The sequence below is a fragment of the Neoarius graeffei genome, chromosome 18 (genome assembly GCF_027579695.1).
Source record: "Neoarius graeffei isolate fNeoGra1 chromosome 18, fNeoGra1.pri, whole genome shotgun sequence".
In the NCBI taxonomy this organism is placed as follows: domain Eukaryota; kingdom Metazoa; phylum Chordata; class Actinopteri; order Siluriformes; family Ariidae; genus Neoarius; species Neoarius graeffei.
The window spans coordinates 67,987,409-68,010,269 of NC_083586.1; the positions used below are offsets into that span (position 1 = coordinate 67,987,409).

Genomic DNA, 22,861 nt, shown 5'->3' on the forward strand with positions numbered 1-22,861 from the left:
TGCAGAAAGGTTTCTGGATGTGTTTCCCGCTAGTGTTGCAACTAGGTCGCACACCAAAAGGTTAAGGGATGAAGCTCCTCTCAACGATGTGGACCTGAGTGGTAGTTTTATAGCTTGTCCGGAGGATTGTGAGAGACTCTTCCAGCCAACTTCAACCAGGAAACACAGCAGGTCCATGTCTGTGGAGAGAGAAACAGAAATGGGTTCTGAGATTTAATTGTCTCAGGAACAACTTATTAAATCTCAGAACTGTGATCCAACCCTTGAACTGTGTTTTAATTCTATTCTCTCTGACTCGCAACTAGAAAATGTATGTCAGGGCTACTTCCTCAGTGATGAAATGTTAATGAGGAAATGGAAACCGCATAAAACTAGCGAGGAGTGGAATGAGGTTTGGCAGATTATGGGGCCATCAGAGACTAGGCGTGAAATTTTGAGTGTAGCGCATGATGGAGTGTCTGGTAATTTGGGAGTAAATAAGACGTATGACCGAATACTTTGTCATTTTTATTGACCAGGACTAAAATGCAATGTTAAACAGTACTGTAAGACCTGCCATGTCTGCAAGGTTGGTGGCAAGCCGAATATGACTATTCCCCCTGCTCCTCTCTATCTAATCCCTGCCATTGGCAAGCCATTCGAGAGGGTAATCATAGACTGTGTCGGTCCGCTCCCACGATCTAAGAGCGGGTATCGATATTTACTCACAGTAATGTGAACTTCAACTCGCTTCCCAGAGGTTGTGCCCCTAAGAAAAGTTAACACTCAAGCGGTGACTAGGGTGTTACTAAAATTCTTTTCTTTCATTAGCCTGCCGAAAATCATCCAAAGTGACCAAGGAATCAATTTCATGCCACACACTTTCTCCCAGGTTCTAAAGTTGCTCCAAATTAAACATGTTACATCATCTGCTTACCATGCCAAGGGGCTTTGGAGCGATACCATCAAACCTTCAAAACTATGTTGCGTTCTTACTACTTAGATGTAGGTATTGACTGGGAGGAGGCAATTTCATGGTTACTTATGGCATCTAGAGAAGTCATACAAGAACCAACTGGCTTTAGTCTGGCAGAGCTCATATTTGCCCACAATGTACGCACCCTTTTAGCCATACTTAAAGACCAGTGGTTGAACAAGTCTGCCTCTCATAATTTGTTACAATATGTAAGCGATATTCGCACCAGGCTTCATAGAGCCTGAGAAATTGCTAAGGTTAATTTGGAAACATCACAATTTAAAATGAAACAGTGGTTTGATAGAAAAGCAAGGGCTTGCCCGTTCAAACCTGGAGACCAGGTATTGGTTCTGTTACCTGTGCCAGGCTCAGCATTCCAGGCTCGATTTAATGGCCTGTATGTCATGGAAAAGAAAATATTGGAACTAGACTACACAATTGCAACTCCTGACAAATGCCAGCATTCCCGTGTGTGTCATATCAACATGTTAAAGCCATATTATACTAAGGAAAGTGTTAACACACAGATGTGCAAGTCTGACTTATCAGACAGTACTGACTGTGCTGTGTTGTTGTCTTTGTTGGTCCAGACTGATGACTCAGATATCCCTCCATTGTGCTGTGCTTTTGAGGCCCGATTTAACAACTCCGCAATGTTGTCAGTAATGGTAGACCATCTACTGCATCTAACACAGTCTGAAAAATCTGACATCTTGTGTGTGATAGCAAACTTTCCCCAACTGTTCAGAGATGTTCTGATGAAAACCACGGTTTTAGAGCATGACATTGATGTTGGTAACAAGGGACCACTTAAACAGCATCTGTATAGGGTTAACCCTGAGAAGTGCACTATCTTGCAACGTGAGGTGGCATACATGGTTGCTAGTGATATAGCCGAACCAAGTTCAAACCCATGGAGCTCTCCTTGCCTCTTAGTCAACAAGCCTGATGGAACACATAGGTTCTGTACAGACTACAGAAAAGTTAATTCAATCACAGTGCCTGATTGTTATCCTTTACCACGGATGGATGACCGTGTCAACCGTGTAGGCTCTGCGAATTTTATTAGTAAAACAGACCTGTTAAAGGATTACTGGCAAGTTCCCCTGAGAGCTAGGCCAAGCAAATTTCTGCCTTTGTCATTCCTGATGCCTTTATGAATTACAACATGATGGCATTTGGGATGCAGAACACGCCAGCTACATTCCAGTGTCTCATTAATATCGTCCTTGCAGGCATGTCCAGATGCGAGGCATATTTAGATGATGTAGTGATCTACAGTAAGCAATGGTCTGAACATCTAGACCAGCTTAGAGGTGTTTTTCGCAGGCTATCCAATGCAAACCTCATAGTTAATCTGGCAAAGTGTGAGTTTGGCAAAGCCACAGTCACTTACTTGGGGCGAGTGGTGGGCAGAGGACAAGTCTTGCCCGTCACTGCCCAAGTAAGTGTGATCCAGGAGTATCCTCTGCCTCGTGATCAAGTTCAAGTTCAAAGTGTTTATTGTCATATGCACAGTAAGGACATGTCCACTTGCACAATTAAATTCTTAGTTTTCTGTCCACCATGAATGCCAATTACAAATAAATAAATATGTGAAAGAAGTAATACAAAGTAAGGCAATATAGTGCAAAAATAAAAGCAAAGAAAAGCAAAAGCAACAAAAATACCCAGTGTAGTACAAAATAAAGATAAATGTAGTGCAAAATAGGTAGTGTAATACAAAAATAAGGCAATGATCAGATGTAGCAGCAGAAGGGGAGTAATGTGCAAATGTGCAAGCAATGTAACCAGACGTAAGCAGTCAAGGAAACAGCAGCAAAAAGGGCAGTAATGTGCAAACAAATGTAAACAGTTATAAACAGTCAAGTACAGTTTACAGGGAGGTAGTCCAAGGTTATAGATTCCTGTCAGCTGTTCAGGAGTCTGATGGTGGTGGGAAAGAAAGAGTTCTTTAGTCTGATAGTCTTACATTTCAGACTTCTGTACCTCCGGCCTGAGGGTAGGAGTGTGAACAGTCCGTGCTGGGGATGGGTGGGGTATTTGAGGATGGAGGCAGCTCTCCTGTGGACTCTGCAGTGGTAGATGCTCTGTAGAGAGGGCAGTGGAGTTTTGGTGATCCTCTCAGTAGTCTTCACCACCCTCTGCAGGCGTTTGCAGTCCATTGCTGGAGCGCTGCCGTACCACACAGTGATGCAGTTGGTCAGGATGCTCTCAATCATGCAGCTGTAGAAGTTGCTGAGGATCTTGGGTGACATACCAAACTTCCTCAGCTTCCTCAGAAAGTACAGCCGCTGTTGAGCCTTCCTAACCAGCTGTGTGGTGTTATGTGTCCATGTGAGGTCCTCACTGATGTGAACACCCAGGTATTTGAAGCTGCTCACCTTCTCCACCTCAAGCTCCCAGATGAACAGTAAACAATGAGGTCTTCTCACCTTCCTCATGTCCACTATCATCTCCTTTATCTTGTCCGTGTTGAGGGTGAGGTTGTTGTCCTCACATGATGACACCAGACTGGCCACCTCCCTCCTGTAGGCCATTTCATCACTGCCAGTGATGCATCCTTTCACTGCAGTGTCGTCCACGAACTTCAGGATGATGATGTCCTTGTAGAAGGCAACACAGTCATGGGTGAACAGAATGTAGAGGATGGGGCTGAGGACGCATCCCTGTGGGGTGCCAATGTTTGTGATGACACTGGATGAAGTCCTATTACCAATCCTGACAGTCTGGGGCCTGCCAGTCAGGAAGTCAAAGAGCCAGTCACAGAGGGTGGGGTGCAAACCAAGTGTGGACAGTTTATGGATGAGTTTGTGGGGGATGACCGTGTTGAAGGCAGAGCTGTAGTCAACAAAGAGCATCCTGATGTAAGAGTCTTTGTTTTCCAGGTGGGAGAGGGCACAATAGAGGATAGCAGTGATGGCATCTGAGGTGGACCTGTTGGGCCTGTAGGCAGACTGCAGGGGGTCCAGGGTTTCTGGTATGCTGTTCTGAATGTGGGCCAGTACCACTCTCTCAAAGTACTTTGAGATGATTGCAGCGAGTGCTATCGGCCTGTAATCATTCAGGCAGGTGGGTGGGCTCTTCTTGAGAAGAGGGACGATGGTTGTAAATCGATGTGCCCTGCGTAGGTTCTTGGGGATGGTTGGCTACTACCGTAGCTTTTGTAAGAATTTTTTGTCAGTGGTCAGCCCCCTTACCGATTTATTAAGTCCAAAGAAAGATTTTAAGTGGACAGAAACTTGCACCAGGGCCTTTGAAAATATTAAGGCTATTTTACAGACTGCTCCAGTGTTAGCTGCCCCAGATTTTGAAAAGCCATTTCACCTGGCTGTAGATGCCAGTGATGTGGGCACAGGAGCGGTCTTGTTGCAATGCCAAGATGGAGATACAGAGCATCCAGTATGTTACTTCTCCAGGAAGTTTAACAAAACACAACAAAAATATTCCATTATCGAAAAAGAAACTTTAGAGTTGATACTAGCAATGCAACATTTCAAAGTTTATTTGGGATCTATACCTTATCCAATTGAGGTGTACACGAGAAACCTTTATTATTATTATTATTCGTCACATGCACACTTCAAGCACAGTGAAATTCATCCTCTGCATTTAACCCATCTGAAGCAGTGAACACCCACACACACACCCAGAGCAGTGGGCAGCCCAGAGCACCCGGGGAGCAGTCAGGGGTTCAGTACCTCACTCAAGGGCACCTCAGCCCAAGGCCGCCCCACGTCAACCTAACTGCATGTCTTTGGATTGTGGGGGAAACCGGAGCACCCGGAGGAAACCTATGCAGACATACGGAGAACATGCAAACTCCACACAGAAAGGCCATTGCCAGCCGCTGGGTTCAAACTCGGAACCTTCTTGCTGTGAGGCGACCGTGCTAACCACTACACCACCATGCCACACAGACCACGAGCCCTTGAAATTCCTTGGTCGAATGTACAATTCGAACCAAAGACTGATGCACTGGAGTTTACTGTTTCAGCCATTCAATCTCCAAATTGAACACATTCGTGGAAAAGATAATGTCATTGCAGATGCCCTGTCTAGGGTTGACACTTAACTTTGTAAGCCTGATGGCTGGTTTACTATATATGTATAGTAATGTTAAGAAAAATAAAAAAAACACGTGGTGATGGTTTGTATAGCACCTTTGTTTACAATGGCCTTTATTTCCCCATTAAACTTAAATTGTAGTAACTTTGAAATCTTAGTTTGTGGGCATGCCAGTATGTCTTAATTTTAGTTGTTGACTTAAAAATGGGAAATAATGTCAAGGCCTTAATTTTCTGATGGCATAATTTATATCAGGGCTTGTGAAGCTAATTTCTAATTTCTATAGTCCACATTGGCTCAAGTAATAGGCTAAACGTATGGAATGTTTGAAATGTGTTATTTCTGTATCCAACATTATGGTGACGAGTCACCATTTTGGGGTGGGGGTGTTATGTCCCCCAGCTCTGGTGGCCTTCCCACATCTTTAAAATTATTTTGGTGTCCCCTGGTGGGCGTGTTGTTGTTTTTCTCTCTTGTTAATTACAGGTGAGACGCGACTATGTTGGGCCTGCCGCACCTATAAAAGGACCGCACGTCCAGGCCTGTGGGGACACACGTACAAGGATTACGTAGCAACTATAGGCCTTCCCAAGACACAGCCACCATTGGGAACACCCATACCACCCCATTTGAGTCATCGTGTCCACTTTGTGTTTCTCCTGTGTTTGTTTTTCCTTCCCCATTTTTGATCCCTTGTTTACGTTTAATAAATATACCCCTATTGTTTGAGCCGTTTTTGCGTGTGCCTCCCTTCTATGTTACAATCAGTGCCAACGGGCTGTAACACTGCTCCTCACTCCTCGTATCTCTCTGATGCAGTGCTGACGTAGACGGCCCTGTGACAGCTTCCCCATTCAATGCCACACCAGGATCTTCCCATGATGTACTAATGCAGGACCCACCTCTTACTATGTGTTCCATCAGTTCTTTAAACCCTGGCCAATCAGTCCTGAAAATCAGCAAGTGGGTGAGATGAGGATTAACCGCTGCCTTTATTCTATGCTTTTCTCCCCAAACTAGAATGCGGATGGACTTTAATAAGTAGTTGTGAACATCCCTGTGCACACACAGCACCTTCACCACTTCTGCTCTCCCCAGTGCCTCACCTTGCACCAGGCTTTGGTGGATTGAGGTCTGGTTACAACCGGAATCCACCAATGCGTGATACGTATCCCCTTGTACACTTACTGGTATACGATATGCTCCAGCCTGATCGAGGGTGGTCTCTGGTGCATTGGGGATCTGGACCACTGCTCCCACCTCCATCACGGAGCACTGACTCTGAAGATGTCCCGGCTCCCCGCAGCGCCAGCACATGGGCCCAGGCTTTCCCTCTGCACTGGTGTTATGGGCATCACTCACCTGAGGGGAAGATGAGACAGACACAGAAGGGAAAAATGGAAGGACACCACGGGTGCATCGGGCCGGCTGGGGGGGAGCTGGCCCATGCCTCCGTGGTGGGGGAACAGGCCGGGGAAGGGAAGAAGAGAGGGAGGGGGAAGGAGAGAAAAAAGGAGAAGAGGCGACATGTCCTCCTGCCGTCTGAACTGCCGCCAGGTGGTCCTCCGCCAGTTCAATGGCTTGTTCCAGCAATGCCGGGTGATGACACTGGACCCGCTCCACCATTCCTCCTGGAAGTTGTGCGATGAACTGCTTCAGTGTCACCAGGTCGATGATTCCCTTGGTGTCACGGTCATCTGCCCTCAGCCACCACCGGCAGGCGTCCCAGAGATGTTGGCCGAATGCGAATGGCTGGCCGACCTCCTCCAACTTCAGCATCCGGAAGCGCTGATGCTGTTGTTCTGGGGAGCGGCCAACACACTGTAGGACAGCTCGCTTCAAGTTGGTGTATATGAGCCGGCTGTCAGCAGGAAGCTGCAGTGCAGCAAACTGCGCCTTGCCAGTCAACAGTGGAAGTAGGCGCGCTGTGTGCTGCTCGACCAGCCACACCCACATTTCTGCTGCTTGCTCAAAGAGTCCAAGGAAGGTTTCCGGATCGTCATGCAGGCCCATCTTCATTAGGGTGAGGTGGGGAGGGTCCATTGCGGTAGCGGTCGAGGACCCAGCCAATGCGAGCAGGTGCCGGAACGCCTGGCAATCTTCCTGCTGGGCCAGCACCAAGGCTTTGAAACGTTGTTCCTGCTCCTTCCGGAGGGCAGTCAGTGCTTGATGCTGGTTCTGTTGAGCAGTAGTGAGGGCATGGATGAGGTCCTTGAAAGGCAAGGACTCCATGGGCTGGCTCCCTTTGGTACTCCCGGGTTTCAGCACCACTGTAATAGTTTCCCTGATGTGGGTGGAGTACAGAAGTATGGCAGGTGGGAGATAATGTTCACACACACGTTTATTGACAGCTTTTCAGCTTCACTTGGCTCACTCTAGGACTAGGAGACACACACACACACACACACACACAGTCGTGTTCTGGTCCCAGGCACTCTTCCCTGCTCTCCTACTCCTTTTATGCTCCACCATCACTGCAACACACACACACATAAATTGACAACAGGTGTAATGACTTGGCCACTCACCTTCCCTGACCCCGCCCTCCATTCAACAACTGACACTTGGCCACACCTCTACTGCCACAGTGACATTTTCTTCTCTGGATGTGTTTGAAGGTGTGGCATTTAACGATGTCTATGCTGCATCTAAATTTGCTGTTGAGGGGTTTTGTGAAAGTCTTGCTGTGCAGCTGCTGAAGTTTAACATCACGTGAGTCTCACACACACACACACACACACACACACACACACACACATATGCGGTTGGTTCAGTTAGCATGCAACTACACATCTGATGCTTTTCTAATGCTACGACAAATTAATGTTTTAATGTGACGTCTTACATCAGAACCCACATCAGTTATACAGTGGTGCTTGAAAGTTTGTGAACCCTTTAGAATTTTCTATATTTCTGCATAAATATGACCTAAAACATCATCAGGATGTTTGTGGAAGTGTATCATGGCACGAACAAAGGAGATTTCTGAGGACCTCAGAAAAAGTGTTGCTGATGCTCATCAGGCTGGAAAATATTACAAAACCATCTCTAAAGAGTTTGGACTCCACCAATCCACAGACAGACAGACTGTGTACAAATGGAGGAAACTCAAGACCATTGTTACCCTCCCCAGGATTGGGCGACCAACAAAGATCACTCCAAGAGCAAGGCGTGTAATAGTCGGCGAGGTCACAAAGGACCCCAGGGTAACTTCTAAGCAACTGAAGGCCTCTCTCACATTGGCTAATGTTAATGTTCATGAGTCCACCATCAGGAAAACACTGAACAACAATGGTGTGCATGGCAGGGCTGCAAGGAGAAAGCCACTGCTCTCCAAAAAGAACATTGCTGCTCGTCTGCAGTTTGCTAAAGATCACGTGGACAAGCCAGAAGGCTATTGGAAAAATGTTTTGTGGACAGATGAGACCAAAATAGAACTTTTTGGTTTAAATGAGAAGCGTTATGTTTGGAGAAAGGAAAACACTGCATTCCAGCATAAGAACCTTATCCCATCTGTGAAACATGGTGGTGGTAGTATCATGGTTTGGGCCTGTTTTGCTGCATCTGGGTCAGGATGGCTTGCCATCATTGATAGAACAATGAATTCTGAATTATACCAGCGAATTCTAAAGGAAAATGTCAGGACATCTGTCCATGAACTGAATCTCAAGAGAAGGTGGGCCATGCAGCAAGACAACGGCCCTAAGCACACAAGTCGTTCTACCAAAGAATGGTTAAAGAGGAATAAAGTTAATGTTTTGGAATGGCCAAGTCAAAGTCCTGACTTTAATCCAATCAAAATGTTGTGGAAGGACCTGAAGTGAGTAGTTCATGTGAGGAAACCCACCAACATCCCAGAGTTGAAGCTGTTCTGTACGGAGGAATGGACTAAAATTCCTCCAAGCCGGTGTGCAGGACTGATCAACAGGTAACGCAAACATTTAGTTGCAGTTATCGCTGCACAAGGGGGTCACACCAGATACTGAAAGCAAAGGTTCACATACTTTTGCCACTCACAGATATGTAATATTGGATCATTTTCCTCAATAAATAAATGACCAAGTATAATATTTTTGTCTCATTTGTTTAACTGGGTTCTCTTTCTCTACTTTTAGGACTTGTGTGAAAATCTGATGATGTTTTAGGTCATATTTATGGAGAAATATAGAAAATTCTAAAGGGTTCACAAACTTTCAAGCACCACTGTAGATCACAGAACAGAGAGTTGGTCTTTAATTTATGGTTTGGTTTTGTTTTTTGTCGTAGTGTGTGCGACTGTGAGACATTGTCCAGTGGTGGCACTTCATATTACTACTTTGGACTAGTGGCATTGGTTCTGAAAAGATGAGATACCTTATTTTGTAACACACTTCTCTGTCCAATCATCATTAAATATCCTGTTTTGTCAGTTTTTTTTAACACCAAAAGGTTTGCTAATCAGATCAGAGAGGGTACAAAAAAAACCTGTTGCAGAACTTTCTGAACTAGACTGGTTTCTTCAGCTACAGTGGTGCTTGAAAGTTTGTGAACCCTTTAGAATTTTCTATATTTCTGCATAAATATGACCTAAAACATCATCAGATTTTCACACAAGTCCTAAAAGTAGATAAAGAGAACCCAGTTAAACAAATGAGACAAAAATATTATACTTGGTCATTTATTTATTGAGGAAAATGATCCAATATTACATATCTCTGAGTGGCAAAAGTATGTGAACCTCTAGGATTAGCAGTGAATTTGAAGGTGAAATTAGAGTCAGGTGTTTTCAATCAATGGGATGACAATCAGGTGTGAGTGGGCACCCTGTTTTATTTAAAGAACAGGGATCTATCAAAGTCTGATCTTCACAACACATTTGTGGAAGTGTATCATGGTACGAACAAAGGAGATTTCTGAGGACCTCAGAAAAAGCATTGTTGATGCTCATCAGGATGGAAAAGGTGACAAAACCATCTCTAAAGAGTTTGGACTCCACCAATCCACAGTCAGACAGATTGTGTACAAATGGAGGAAATTCAAGACCATTGTTACCCTCCCCAGGAGTGGTCGACCAACAAAGATCACTCCAGGAGCAAGGCATGTAATAGTTGGCGAGGTCACAAGGGACTCCAGGGTAACGTCAAAGCAACTGAAGGCCTCTATCACATTGGCTAATGTTAATGTTCATGAGTCCACCATCAGGAGAACACTGAACAACAATGGTGTGCATGGCAGGGCTACAAAGAGAAAGCCACTGCTCTCCAAAAAGAACGCTGCTGCTAGTCTGCAGTTGGCTAAAGATCACGTGGACAAGCCAGAAGGCTATTGGAAAAATGTTTTGTGGATGGATGAGACCAAAATAGAACTTTTTGGTTTAAAATGAGAAGTGTTATGTTTGCAGAAAGGAAAACACTGCATTCCAGCATAAGAACCTTATCCCATCTGTGAAACATGGTGGTGGTAGTATCATGGTTTGGGCCTGTTTTGCTGCATCTGGGCCAGGACGGCTTGCCATCATTGATGGAACAATGAATTCTGAATTATACCAGTGAATTCTAAAGGAAAATGTCAGGACATCTGTCCATGAACTGAATCTCAAGAGAAGGTGGGTCATGCAGCAAGACAACGACCCTAAGCACACAAGTCGTTCTCCCAAAGAATGGTTAAAGAAGAATAAAGTTCATGTTTTGGAATGGCCAAGTCAAAGTCCTGACCTTAATCCAATGGAAATGTTGTGGAAGGACCTGAAGCGAGCAGTTCATGTGAGGAAACCCACCAACATCCCAGAGTTGAAGCTGTTCTGTACGGAGGAATGGGCTAAAATTCCTCCAAGCCGGTGTGCAGGACTGATCAACAGTTACCGCAAACGTTTAGTTGCAGTTATTGCTGCACAAGGGGGTCACACCAGATACTGAAAGCAAAGGTTCACATACTTTTGCCACTCACAGATATGTAATATTGGATCATTTTCCTCAATAAATAAATGACCAAGTATAATATTTTTGTCTCATTTGTTTAACTGGGTTCTCTTTATCTACTTTTAGGACTTGTGTGAAAATCTGATGATGTTTTAGCTCATATTTATGCAGAAATATAGACAATTCTAAAGGGTTCACAAACTTTCAAGCACCACTGTAAATAATTTACATAAAAGCATGTAATTTGATTAAAACCAGACCCTGAGGTACTCCTGTCAATCTGATCAATTCGTTTGTTGGATCTAAATCAGTCAGTTTTTACAGTCGGTGTGTTAAAGCCCTTACGCTGTCGAGTCATTAGAATTTTTTGCATTAGCCAGATTATTATTATATTATTACAGGATCATAATGTGCCTTTTCTTACTGTATTTACAGTAGCTGTGCTAATCCAGGATTGATGGTAAATATATTTATGGCCGCATACTGTATGGCTGTATGACATTAAACCTAAAGTAACCCTGAACATCTCATAGCTGTCTGTCTGTCTGTCTCTCTCTCTCTCTCTCTCTCTCAGTGTGTCGCTGATCGAGCCTGGTCCTGTCCACACTGACTTTGAGCTGAAAATGACTGAGCATGTCTCTCAGAAAGACTACCCTGGACTAGACGCTGAGACGCTGCACTACTTTAAGAACTTTTATCTTCCTGGATCCATGAACATCTTTCAAACATTTGGGCAAACACCCCAGCAGATTGCCATGGTAACAGCTCCATCTCTGTTCTTTGACCTGTTGAGCTCTTCAGGGTAAACTAACAGCTGAAAAAAATCACTGCTTGTCATGTTCCTGAGAAACTGTAAATAAGTGCAAACTCCTCTGTCCTGAAGATGTCAGAAAACTTAAAGTTCCAGCTTCACCTCTGTTACACAATGTTAACACTAGAGACTCCTTCCAGAAATGTCATCTAAATGTGAAGAAAACTGCAATAATCCCCGATGTGGGTGGAGCACAGAAGCACGGCAGGCAAGAGTTCGTGTTCACACACATGCACTTTATTGAGCTTTTCAGCTTTCTTTCTTTCACTCACTCACTCACTCACGTTGTGGTCGGGGAGCAAAATCCTCTTCTCTCCTCTCCCCCTCCCTTTATACTCCATCCCTGCAACAAACACACACACACACAAATTGACATCAGGTGTAATGACCTAACCACTTACCTTCCCTGACACCGCCCTCCATTCACAGACTGCTGCTTGGCCACGCCCCCACTGCCACATACCCCCACCACCTGACTCAGGCCAGGGAGCCGTCCGGCCTGAAGCTGACTCCCCCCCCCCGACGGGAGAGGAAGTCTGCCACCACCATCTGTGCCCCCGGCCTGTGGATCACCTCGAACTTAAATGGCTGGAGAGCGAGATACCAACGGGTGATCCGCGCACTGGCATCCTTCATGCGGTGGAGCCACTGGAGGGGCGCGTGGTCCGAAGAGAGAGTGAAAGGGCGTCCCAGCAGATAGTATCGGAGGGCGAGGACCACCCACTTGATAGCGAGACACTCCTTTTCAATTGTGCTGTACTTGCTTTCACACACCGACAGCTTTCGGCTGATGTACAGCACCGGGCGCTCCTCACCCTCCACCTCCTGGGACAGAACGGCCCCCAGCCCTCTGTCCGATGCATCAGTCTGCAAAATAAAGGGGAGAGAGAAGTCAGGGAAGTGTAAAAGTGGCCCCCCACACAGTGCAGCTTTTACCTCAGAGAAGGCCTGTTGGCATTGCTCCATCCACTGGACCGGATCTGGAGCCCCCTTTTTAGTGAGGTCGGTTAGCGGGCTGGTGACATCCGAATAGTTAGGTATAAACCTACGATAATAGCCAGCCAGCCCCAAGAACCGCCTCACCTCCTTTTTGGTCTTGGGCCTCAGGCAGGCTGCAATCACTGCAGTCTTGTTAATTTGAGGACGCACCTGCCCATGACCCAAGTGGAACCCCAGATACTGTACTTCCACCCGCCCAATTGCACACTTTTTCGGGTTAGCTGTGAGGCCTGCTCGCCTCAGCGACTTTAGAACAGCCCTCAGGTGTTCCAAGTGCCGCAGCCAATCATGACTGTAGATTATTATGTCATTTAGATAGGCGGCCGCGTAGGCAGCATGAGGGCAGAGGACCCTGTCCATAAGCCGCTGGAACGTAGCGGGTGCCCCAAATAACCCAAAGGGGAGCGTGACAAATTGGTGTAAACCAAACGGTGTAGAAAAGGCCATTTTCTCTCAGGACAGAGGAGTCAAGGGGATCTGCCAATATCCCTTGGTTAGATCCAGTGTCGAATAAAAGCGAGCAGTGCCTAACCGATCAAGCAACTCATCAATGCGAGGCATTGGGTATGCGTCAAATTTAGACACCGCTTTGACCTTTCTATAGTCCACACAGAACCGGACCGACCCATCAGTCTTGGGAACCAGGACCACTGGGCTGCTCCAGTCACTGTGGGACTCCTCGATTATGCCCATTTCGAGCATGGCCTTGAGTTCATCCCGAACCACCTTTTTCTTGTGTTTGGGCAAGCGGTAAGGGCGGCTACGCACTACCACCCCCGGGGGCATTTCGATGTGGTGTTCTATGAGGTGGGTACGACCCGGAAGGGGCAAGAACACATTGGAAAATTCCTTCTGCAACTTGGCTACCTTCGTGAGTTGGGTCAGCGAGATGTGGTCTCCACAAGGGACCGGAGTGGCCTGAGATGTTATCTTTTTTACCTCCGGCCCCAGCTCCACCTTCTCTGGGACTACCGACGCCAATGCCAAGGGGACCCCCTCATTCCAGCGTTTTAAAAGGTTGAGGTGGTAGACTTGCAGTGCCCCGCCCCTATCCTTTTGCTTTACCTCATAATCGATGTCCCTGACTCGCCGTGTGACCTCGAAGGGCCCTTGCCACTTGGCGACTAATTTAGAACTCGACGTGGGCAATAATACAAGTACTTTTTCTCCCGGCATATGCCCCTGTCATACAGCCGGCTTTGACGTTCTTGTGCCTGCCGTAAATTCTCCTGGGTCAATTGCGTGAGTGTGACGCCTGTGAGCGTTTCGGGGGCGGTGCCTCTGTTGACAGCGCGGAGCTGGAAGTTGATTGTGCTGAATGTTGCCAGCTGCGAAGCCTTCACCTGGGCCTATTAATAGGACTTTGTTTGTGTGTGAGGGGCCGTGAGCGTTAGGCTTCACGTTAGCCATGGGTTTGGTAATTTGTATTTGTTAAAATTGTATGAATTCCAGTAAAGAGCATGATTTTCTGTTTTTGAGTGCCTTATTTTGGGTTTGGGGTTATTTGTTTGAGTCAGAATGTAACATAATGGGGGCTCGTCTAATTGCGATTTTGATTAGTTTCTGTTTAGTTTATTTAGCCTAATTAAATAGATTGGGTGAGTATAGGGTTAGTGGGTCCTTATTGGAGTAAGTCTCAAAAGGTAAATAAACTGTGTGCAAATGAATGTGATTTCCCCCTGGTAGGTATAGCGGCGTGTTTCATTTTGAGACACGTCGAATTTGTTTGGTTGGGTTTTTTTTTTTGTAGTGTTGTGGTGAAGGCGAGTAGAAGCAACGCTCGGGAGCACGCCGCGGTTTTGCCTGTCGTTGCTGATTGCCAGTCGCGGCAGGCTTTCTGCTGGTAATAGTGCATAAGTACCCCTCGCTTGTAACTGCATGAAGACTAGGCATACCGTAGGATTTTTTTTGGGGTTGTAGTAGTCGGGGGGGGATCGCGTTTTATTTGTACTGGTTTCTGCGTGTTCTCCAGCATGGATGCAAAGTCATTTTTTGAGACTCCACGCGAGTCATATTTGGACAGTTGCACGAAGGAAACATTACTGGAAATTGCCTCCCATTATAAGGTTTCTATTCCAGACAAGGAGCGCAAATTAAAAGATAGGGTTAAACTGTTCCTGACAGAAGCTTTGCATGAGCAGGGAATTTTGCTTGAGGAGCCTGGCCCTAAGCCCGTTTTAGTTGAGGAAAATAAAACTGAGGGATTGACGTTTGAACAGAGAATGGAATTATTACAGCTGCAGATAGAGCAAGAAAAACTAAGGAGGGATTCAGAGAACAGCCGTATTGCGTTAGAGAAGGCAAAACTGGACCTAGAGTTCCTTAGGCTTGATTTAATTAAGGATGGGAAATTGGTTATGGAGGGTTCGAAGGAGGTGTCCTCTAGCCTACGTTTAGTTCCGCAGTTTAATGACCATGATCCAGATGTGTTTTTTACCCTATTTGAACGTGTAGCAGACACCAGAAACTGGGCGGATGAGCACAGGTGTTTATTGCTGCAGTGTGTTTTGCAGGGGAAAGCGCAAGAGGCATACTCATCGTTACCCTCGGGTGATTCAAAAGTCTACTCTAAAGTAAAAGCTGCCGTTTTGCGAGCATACGAGCTCGTACCAGAGGCGTATCGCTTGAGATTCCGGCAGGCAAAAAAAGAAGTAGGGCAGACTCATCTGGAGTTGGCAAGGGAATTGCGCAAACATTTCACACGATGGTGTTCTGCTAGCGGAGTCCAAACCTTTGATGACTTGTTTGAGTTGATGTTACTTGAGCAGTTTAAATCTGCTATTTCTGAACGTGTAGCTATTTACATCTCTGAGCTTAAGGCTAAAACATCTGAAAAAGCAGCGGAATTGGCAGATGAGTTTACATTAATACATAAGAGCAGTTTGCAATCTGTTGGTAAATCTGGGGTTAATATAGCGCAGGGGTGGAATCGACTATTTCCGGTGTCTTCTACGTCGTTGCAAAATTCGGCATCGGACGTATGCAATTATTGTCACGAAATTGGGCATTGGAAGGTAGATTGCCCCGCCCTAAAGAAAAGACCAACGCGCTCGAGTGATAAATATGCTAAACCGAATGTATTAGCGGGGCCTTTCCATTCCATCGAGTCAACTAAGCATAGTTTGGGGGAGGGCCGAGGTGTCGCTAATGCCAAGAATTGTTTGCTTTCATATTTGCCTTTCATTACTGACGGTTGTGTTTCTTTCCAAGGTCAACCCACTGTACCTGTAAAAATCCTACGAGACACGGGCGCGGTGGATTCGTTCATCTTGCAGTCTGTGCTGCCATTTAATAAGCAGTCTTATACTGGTGAAAGTGTTCTGATCCGTGGCATTGGTTTGAATACTATCTCTGTTCCCCTTCACAGGCTTTATATCCAATCTGATTTTGTGCAGGGGGAAATTATCATTGGGGTCCGTCCTGCTCTTCCAGTAGATGGGGTTCATGTTATACTGGGAAATGCAATTGCGGGGTGTCGTGTTTGGGGTGATGTGCCTGCACCTGTTGTATGTGATTTACCAATTGCAGCAGATTGGGCCCCAAGTAATGAGGAGTTGAGCTTCTCCTGTGCAGTTACTAGGTCAATGAGTGCCGCTGAACCAGTGGGGCCATTTGATGAGCGGGGGGAGAGTTTTAGCTCTGTGCTTGGGGTTCCTGACTTGTCTGACCTACCTTTTCCTTTGTCAGGGGAGGAGTTAAGCAGGGAGCAGGCTGCTGACCCAGGGTTGGCTGGTTTGTTTAAAAACGTTTTGTCCCCCACAGATGCACTGGGAGCAGCGAGGGGATACTTCATGGAAAATGGGGTGCTCTTCCGTAAATGGACGCCACAAGGGGAAGATTTTGTGGGGGACGCTTATGTGCAGGTGGTGATCCCTGCTAAATTTCGAGATTCTGTATTACAGGTTGCACATGACCGGTGTGGGCATGGGGGTGTGAGGAAGACCTATGACCGTGTCCTCCGAACCTTCTTTTGGCCGCACATTAAAAGGGATGTGTCTGCATATATAAAGTCATGTCATACCTGTCAGGTCACGGGTAAGCCTAATCAAACTCTCAAACCTGTTCCCTTGCGTCCGATTGTAGCCGTGGGCGAACCTTTTGAGCATATTGTTATCGATTGCGTAGGCCCACTGCCAAGGTCAAAGAATGGCAGTAATTATATTTTTACGTTAATGTGCCTGAACACTCGCTACCCCTTTGCTTTTCCGCTGCGCACCATCTCTGCGAAGGCGGTTCTGCGGGCTTTGGTTCAGTTTATGTCCGTTTTCGGTATCCCAAGATTTGTGCAAAGTGACCGTGGGTCTAATTTTACTTCCCGCGTTTTTGAGGGCGTTTTAAAGCAACTGCGCATACAACATCTTACGTCCACGCCGTACCATGCTCAATCGCAGGGTTCAATCGAAAGATTTCACCAATCTATGAAGTCTCTCTTGCGTGCCTATTGCGTGCAGCTGGATGCGGACTGGGAAGAGTCTTTACCATGGCTCATGCTGGCTGCACGCGAAGTGGTGCAAGAGAGCACTGGGTTTAGCCCAAATGACTTGGTTTTTGGACACAAAGTGCGGGGACTTTTGTCAGTTTTGGGGGACGTGGGTAGATCAGTTGTTCCGCCCTCCAATGTTGAAGGTTATGTACTCGGTTTCAAAGACAGGCTGGCGAGGGCGCGGGATGTAGCAAGAACAAATTTGGAGGGTTCTCAAAAGAAAATGAAACGCCTGTATGATCGATCCATAGAGCGTAGATCCTTTGAAGTCGGTGACCAAGTGCTTGTGCTTTGTCCGTCAGGTGGGTCACCATTAGAGTCCAAATTTGAGGGTCCCTATTCCGTTATTCGCCGGATCTCCGATGAAAATTATTTAGTGGCAACTCCATCCCGTCGAAAAAAATCTACACTGTATCACGCCAATTCAATGAAGCCCTATTATGAATCTTCGTGCCCCCACCCAGTCTTAGCCTCTGCTCCGGATTTGACTGGGGAAAGTTGGCATGAAATTCTCGACCCAAATGATGGCGTTCTTCGGGGGCGTTTGAAAAATTCAGAGTGTTTGTCAAAATTGGATGGGATACTGGTGTATTTGACAGAGCCTAAACGAGAGGATTTAATTCGCCTCGTACGTGCATTTCCTGCTTTGTTTGGGGATACTCCATCTCGAACCACTTGGATCGAGCACGATATTGATGTTAGTGATTCGGCCCCGGTGCGGCAACGCTTTTATCGCGTGTCACCAGAAAAACGTCGAGTGCTGGAGTCGGAGGTGCGATATTTGCTGGATAATAATCTGGCAGTCCCGTCGTTTTCAGAATGGGCGTCCCCGTGCATTTTGGTAGAGAAGCCAGACAAAACGGTTAGGTTTTGCACAGATTTTCGAAAGGTGAACAGTGTCACTAAAGGGGACAGTTTCCCGTTACCTCGAATCGAGGATTGTGTCGACTCTGTGGGGTCTGCCAAATATGTAACGAAACTTGATCTCTTAAAGGGATATTGGCAGGTGCCGTTAACTTCAAGGGCTATGGAAGTCTCCTCCTTTATTACCCCATTCGGTCTGTACTCTTATACCGTCATGAGTTTCGGCTTGAGAAATGCGCCGGCAACTTTTCAGCGGCTTATGAATCGGGTAATTGCGGGTTTAGAGGGCTGTGCCGTTTATTTGGATGATTTGATTCTGGTCAGCGACACTTGGGAATCGCATCTGCAGAGGCTCAAATCGGTGTTTGAACGTTTGACTGAGGCGCAGCTGACTGTGAACCTTGCAAAATGCGAATTTGCTAGGGGGACGGTGACTTATCTTGGTAGAGTTGTCGGTAATGGGGAAGTGCGTCCGATTGATGCGAAAATTTTGGTTGTCCAGCAATATCCACCTCCCGCTACAAAAAAAGATCTGCGGCGATTTTTGGGCTTAGTGGGTTTCTACAGATGTTTTTGTAGGAATTTTGCCACCGTGGTAGCCCCATTGACAAATCTTTTGAGGGATGGGGAGAAATATGTGTGGGGTGCTGACTGCCAAACGGCGTTCGAAAATGTTAAGTTATTACTTTGTTCTGCGCCTGTTCTGTCTGCTCCATGCTTTGATAAGCCCTTTGTATTACAGGTTGATGCCAGCAACGTCGGAGCGGGTGCTGTTCTGATGCAGGCTGATACGCACAATATTTACCATCCTGTGTGTTTCTTTTCAAAAAAATTTTGTTCGTACCAACGCCACTATTCTGTGGTGGAGAAAGAGACATTGGCCTTAATATGGGCTTTGCAGTACTTTTCGGTCTACATCAGTTCTGCCGTGTCCTTGACTGTTTTTTCTGACCACAACCCTTTAGTTTTTTTAAATTCGCTGAAGTGTCCAAACCAGCGCTTAGTGCGTTGGTCTTTATATTTGCAGTCATACTGTTTGGATATTAGGCACATAAAAGGGTCAGAAAACATTGTGGCCGATGCGTTATCCCGTGTCTGATCATTTGCCGTTTTTGTATTTCTTGTTCCCCTGTCTCTCTTTTTGCTCTCTCTATAGGAATCTGTGGAGGACTGCGATTTTAGGCTCTGCGTTTTCCAAAAAAAAAAAAAAAGGGGGGGGCGTGTGATGCCTGCGAGCGTTTCGGGGGCGGTGCCTCTGTTGACAGCGCGGAGCTGGAAGTTGATTGTGCTGAATGTCGCCAGCTGCGAAGCCTTCACCTGGGCCTATTAATAGGACTTTGTTTGTGTGTGAGGGGCCGTGAGCGTTAGGCTTCACGTTGGCCATGGGTTTGGTAATTTGTATTTGTTAAAATTGTATGAATTCCAGTAAAGAGCATGATTTTCTGTTTTTGAGTGCCTTATTTTGGGTTTGGGGTTATTTGTTTGAGTCAGAATGTAACAGTGAGGGTGTGGAGTTTTGCGCGCAGGTCAAGAACGTACTGGATTTCAATTTTACTCGGTGAAGGTCCCTCCTCCCAATTTTCCCGCAGCACATCCAGAATGCCACGCGGCTTATGCCCATATAAAAATTCAAAGGGAGAAAACCCGGTGGAGGCTTGCAGGACCTCTCGTACTGCGAACAACAGGGGTTCGAGCCACTTATCCCAATTACGCGCATCTTCACTAACAAATTTCCGGATTACGTTTTTGAGTGTCTGGTTGAATCGCTCTACTAATCCATCTGTTTGTGGGTGATAGACACTGGTGCGGATAGACTTAATCCCCAGTAACCCATACAGCTCGCGCAGTGTGCGTGACATAAACGAGGTGCCTTGGTCTGTCAGGATTTCTTTCGGAATCCCGACCCGGTAGATAATGCGGAAGAGTGCTTCTGCAATACTGCGTGCTGAGATATTGCGGAGAGGCACTGCCTCCAGATATCGTGTTGCATAGTCCACTAGAACTAAAATAAAGCGATATCCCCGTGCTGACCGATCTAATGGCCTGACGAGATCCATCCCAATTCGCTCAAACGAGGTCTCGATTAGAGGAAGAGGGCGCAACGGTGCTTTTGGAGTGGCCGCGGGATTTACTAATTGGCATTCACGGCATGCTGCACACCACAGACGGACATCCCCGCGAATCCCTGGCCAATAGAACCGGGCCATTATTCGGGCTAGTGTTTTGTCTTGCCCCAAGTGTCCAGCCATGGGATTAAAGTGAGCCGCATGGAATACGAGTTCCCTACGGCTCTTTGGGATTAACAACTGGGTTACTCGTTCCTTAGTTTGAGTGTCCTGCGTCACTCGGTACAATCTATCTTTAATAATGGCAAAATAGGGGAAGGTTGGTGCCACGCTTGGCTGAAGTGTTTGACCATCGATTACTCTCACTTGGTCAAACGCATGCCGCAGAGTCTCGTCTCGCGACTGCTCTAACGGGAAATCCCCAAGGGACTCCCCAAGAGAGGGAGGAGGAGTGAGGTGCTCCTCACTCTGACGCGGTGTTGACGCAGACGGCCCTGTGACAGCTTCTCCAGCCAATGCCACACCAGGATCTTCCCGTGACCTACTAGGGCAGGACCCACTACGTGTTAAATACTCCATTAATTCTTTAAATCCCAGCCAATCAGTACCCAAGATCAACGAGTGGGTAGGCGAGGATTAACCGCCGCCTTCATTTTATGCATTTGGCCCCAGAATAGAATCTGGACCAACACTAGAGGGTAATGGTGAACATCTCCATGCACACACAACACCTTCACCGCTTGTGCTCCCCCCAATGCCTCACCTTGCATCAGGAGTTGGTGAATTGAGGTCTGATTACAACCGGAATCCACCAAAGCGTGATATGTATCCCCTTGAATACTCCCCGGTACACGATACGTTCCAGCCCGATCAGGGGCGGTTTCTGGCACGTTGGGGATCCGGATGACAGCCCCCACCTCCCTTGCAGGGCTCTGACTCGGGAGACGCTCCGATTCCCCACCGCGCCAGCACACCGGCCCAGGCTTTCCCTCTGCACTGGTGTTATGGGTGTCACTCACCTGAGGGGGAGACAACACAGACACAGAAGAGGGAGATGGGAGGACACCACGGGTGCGACGGGCCAGCTGGGGAGGAGCCAGCCGCCGCCTCCGTGGCAGGGGAACAGGGTGGGGAGGGGAACAAGAGACAGGGGGGAAGAGAGAGAAGAGAATCGAGGGGAGATGCCTCATCTGCCTGCCATCGGAGCCGCCTCCAGATGGTCCTGCCCCAGCTCGATGGCTCGTTCCAGTGACGTCGGACGGTGACACTGGACCCATTCCGCCGTTCCTTCTGGAAGTTGAGAGATGAACTGCTCCAGTGCCACCAGATTGATGATCTCCTCGGTGTTGCGGTCTTCCGCCCTCAGGCACCGCCGGCAGGCGTCCTGGAGTTGCTGGCCGAATGCAAACGGCCAGCCGACCTCCTCCAGCGTTAGCGTCCGGAAGTGCTGATGGTGTTGCTCCGGGGAGCGGCCGAGCCTCTGCAGGACGGCTTTCCTCAGGTCCGCATAAACCAGCCGGCTGTCAGCAGGGAGCTGCTGCGCTGTGAGCTGCGCCTCGCCAGTCAGGAGCAGGAGGAGGCGCGCCGCGTGCTGCTCCAGCGGCCACCCCCATGCCTTGGCTGCTTGCTCAAAGAGAGCGAGGAACGCTTCCGGATTGTCCTGCGATCCCATCTTCGTGAGGGTGGCAGCAGCGGTGGCCGGCGGCCCTGCTGACGTGAGCCAGTGCCGGAACGCCTGGTGATCTTCCTGCTGGGCCAGCATCAAGGCTTCGAAGCGCTGCTGCTGCTCCTTCCGGAGGGTGATCAGCTCTTGATGCTGGTTCTGCTGGGCGGTAGCGAGGGCAAGGATGAGCTCTTTGAACGGGGAGGACTCCATGGGGTGGTTCCCTTCTGTGCGTCCCGGGTTTTGGCACCACTGTAATAATCCCTGATGTGGGTGGAGCACAGAAGCACGGCAGGCGAGAGTTCATGTTCACACACACGCACTTTATTGAGCTTTTCAGCTTGCTTTCTTTCTTTCTTTCACTCACTCACGCACGCACACGTGTTGTGGTCGGGGAGCAAAATCCTTTTCTGTCCTCTCCTCTCCCCCTCCCTTTATACTCCATCCCTGCAACAAACACACACACACACAAATTGACATCAGGTGTAATGACCTAGCCACTTACCTTCCCTGACCCCGCCCTCCATTCATAGACTGCTGCTTGGCCACGCCCCCGCTACCACAAAAACTTCACTGTCTCAACGATTACAATCATTTTTTATTCCGTTTATGTGTAGGGTCTGCTGTACACATCCCTGTGAAAGAACTGTTACTATAGAAACAATAACAATATAGAAAGAGTGCATTATTATAAACCTGTGATCATCTGATCTGGTCTTCAGGACTTCCTTCTTCTAACAGAACTATTCAGGAGCTTTCTGTGGTGTTGGAGGTCTTCTTGATGATTTATCTTCAACACATTTACTTCTCTCCATGTTTGTGTGTAGATCACGAAGCAGGTGATTGAGACGCGGCGTCCTCGTTTGCGTACCCTAACCAACCCTCTGTTCACTCCACTGGTGGCGCTGAAGATGGCTGACGAGAGCGGAGACTTGTCCGTGCGCTCACTTTATCACCTGCTCTTTAACCTGGGCGGAGTCATGAAGATCAGCATGAACACACTCAAGTGCCTCACCTGTGCATGTTTACAGAGTAGAACCGTCTCTCCTGACTAA

General features: G+C 47.3%; 1 protein-coding gene across 1 annotated transcript in view; it reads left to right on the plus strand.

Annotated features, from left to right (window-relative positions):
- The window catches only part of rdh8b (retinol dehydrogenase 8b), a 65,172-nt gene extending 42,311 nt beyond the window's left edge, over nt 1-22,861 (plus strand). Inside the window, exons 5-7 of the mRNA XM_060899619.1 lie at nt 7,642-7,735; nt 11,495-11,678; nt 22,634-22,861. Of these exons, the coding sequence (XP_060755602.1) occupies nt 7,642-7,735; nt 11,495-11,678; nt 22,634-22,861 (506 nt within the window). The remainder of the gene's footprint in view (nt 1-7,641; nt 7,736-11,494; nt 11,679-22,633) is intronic.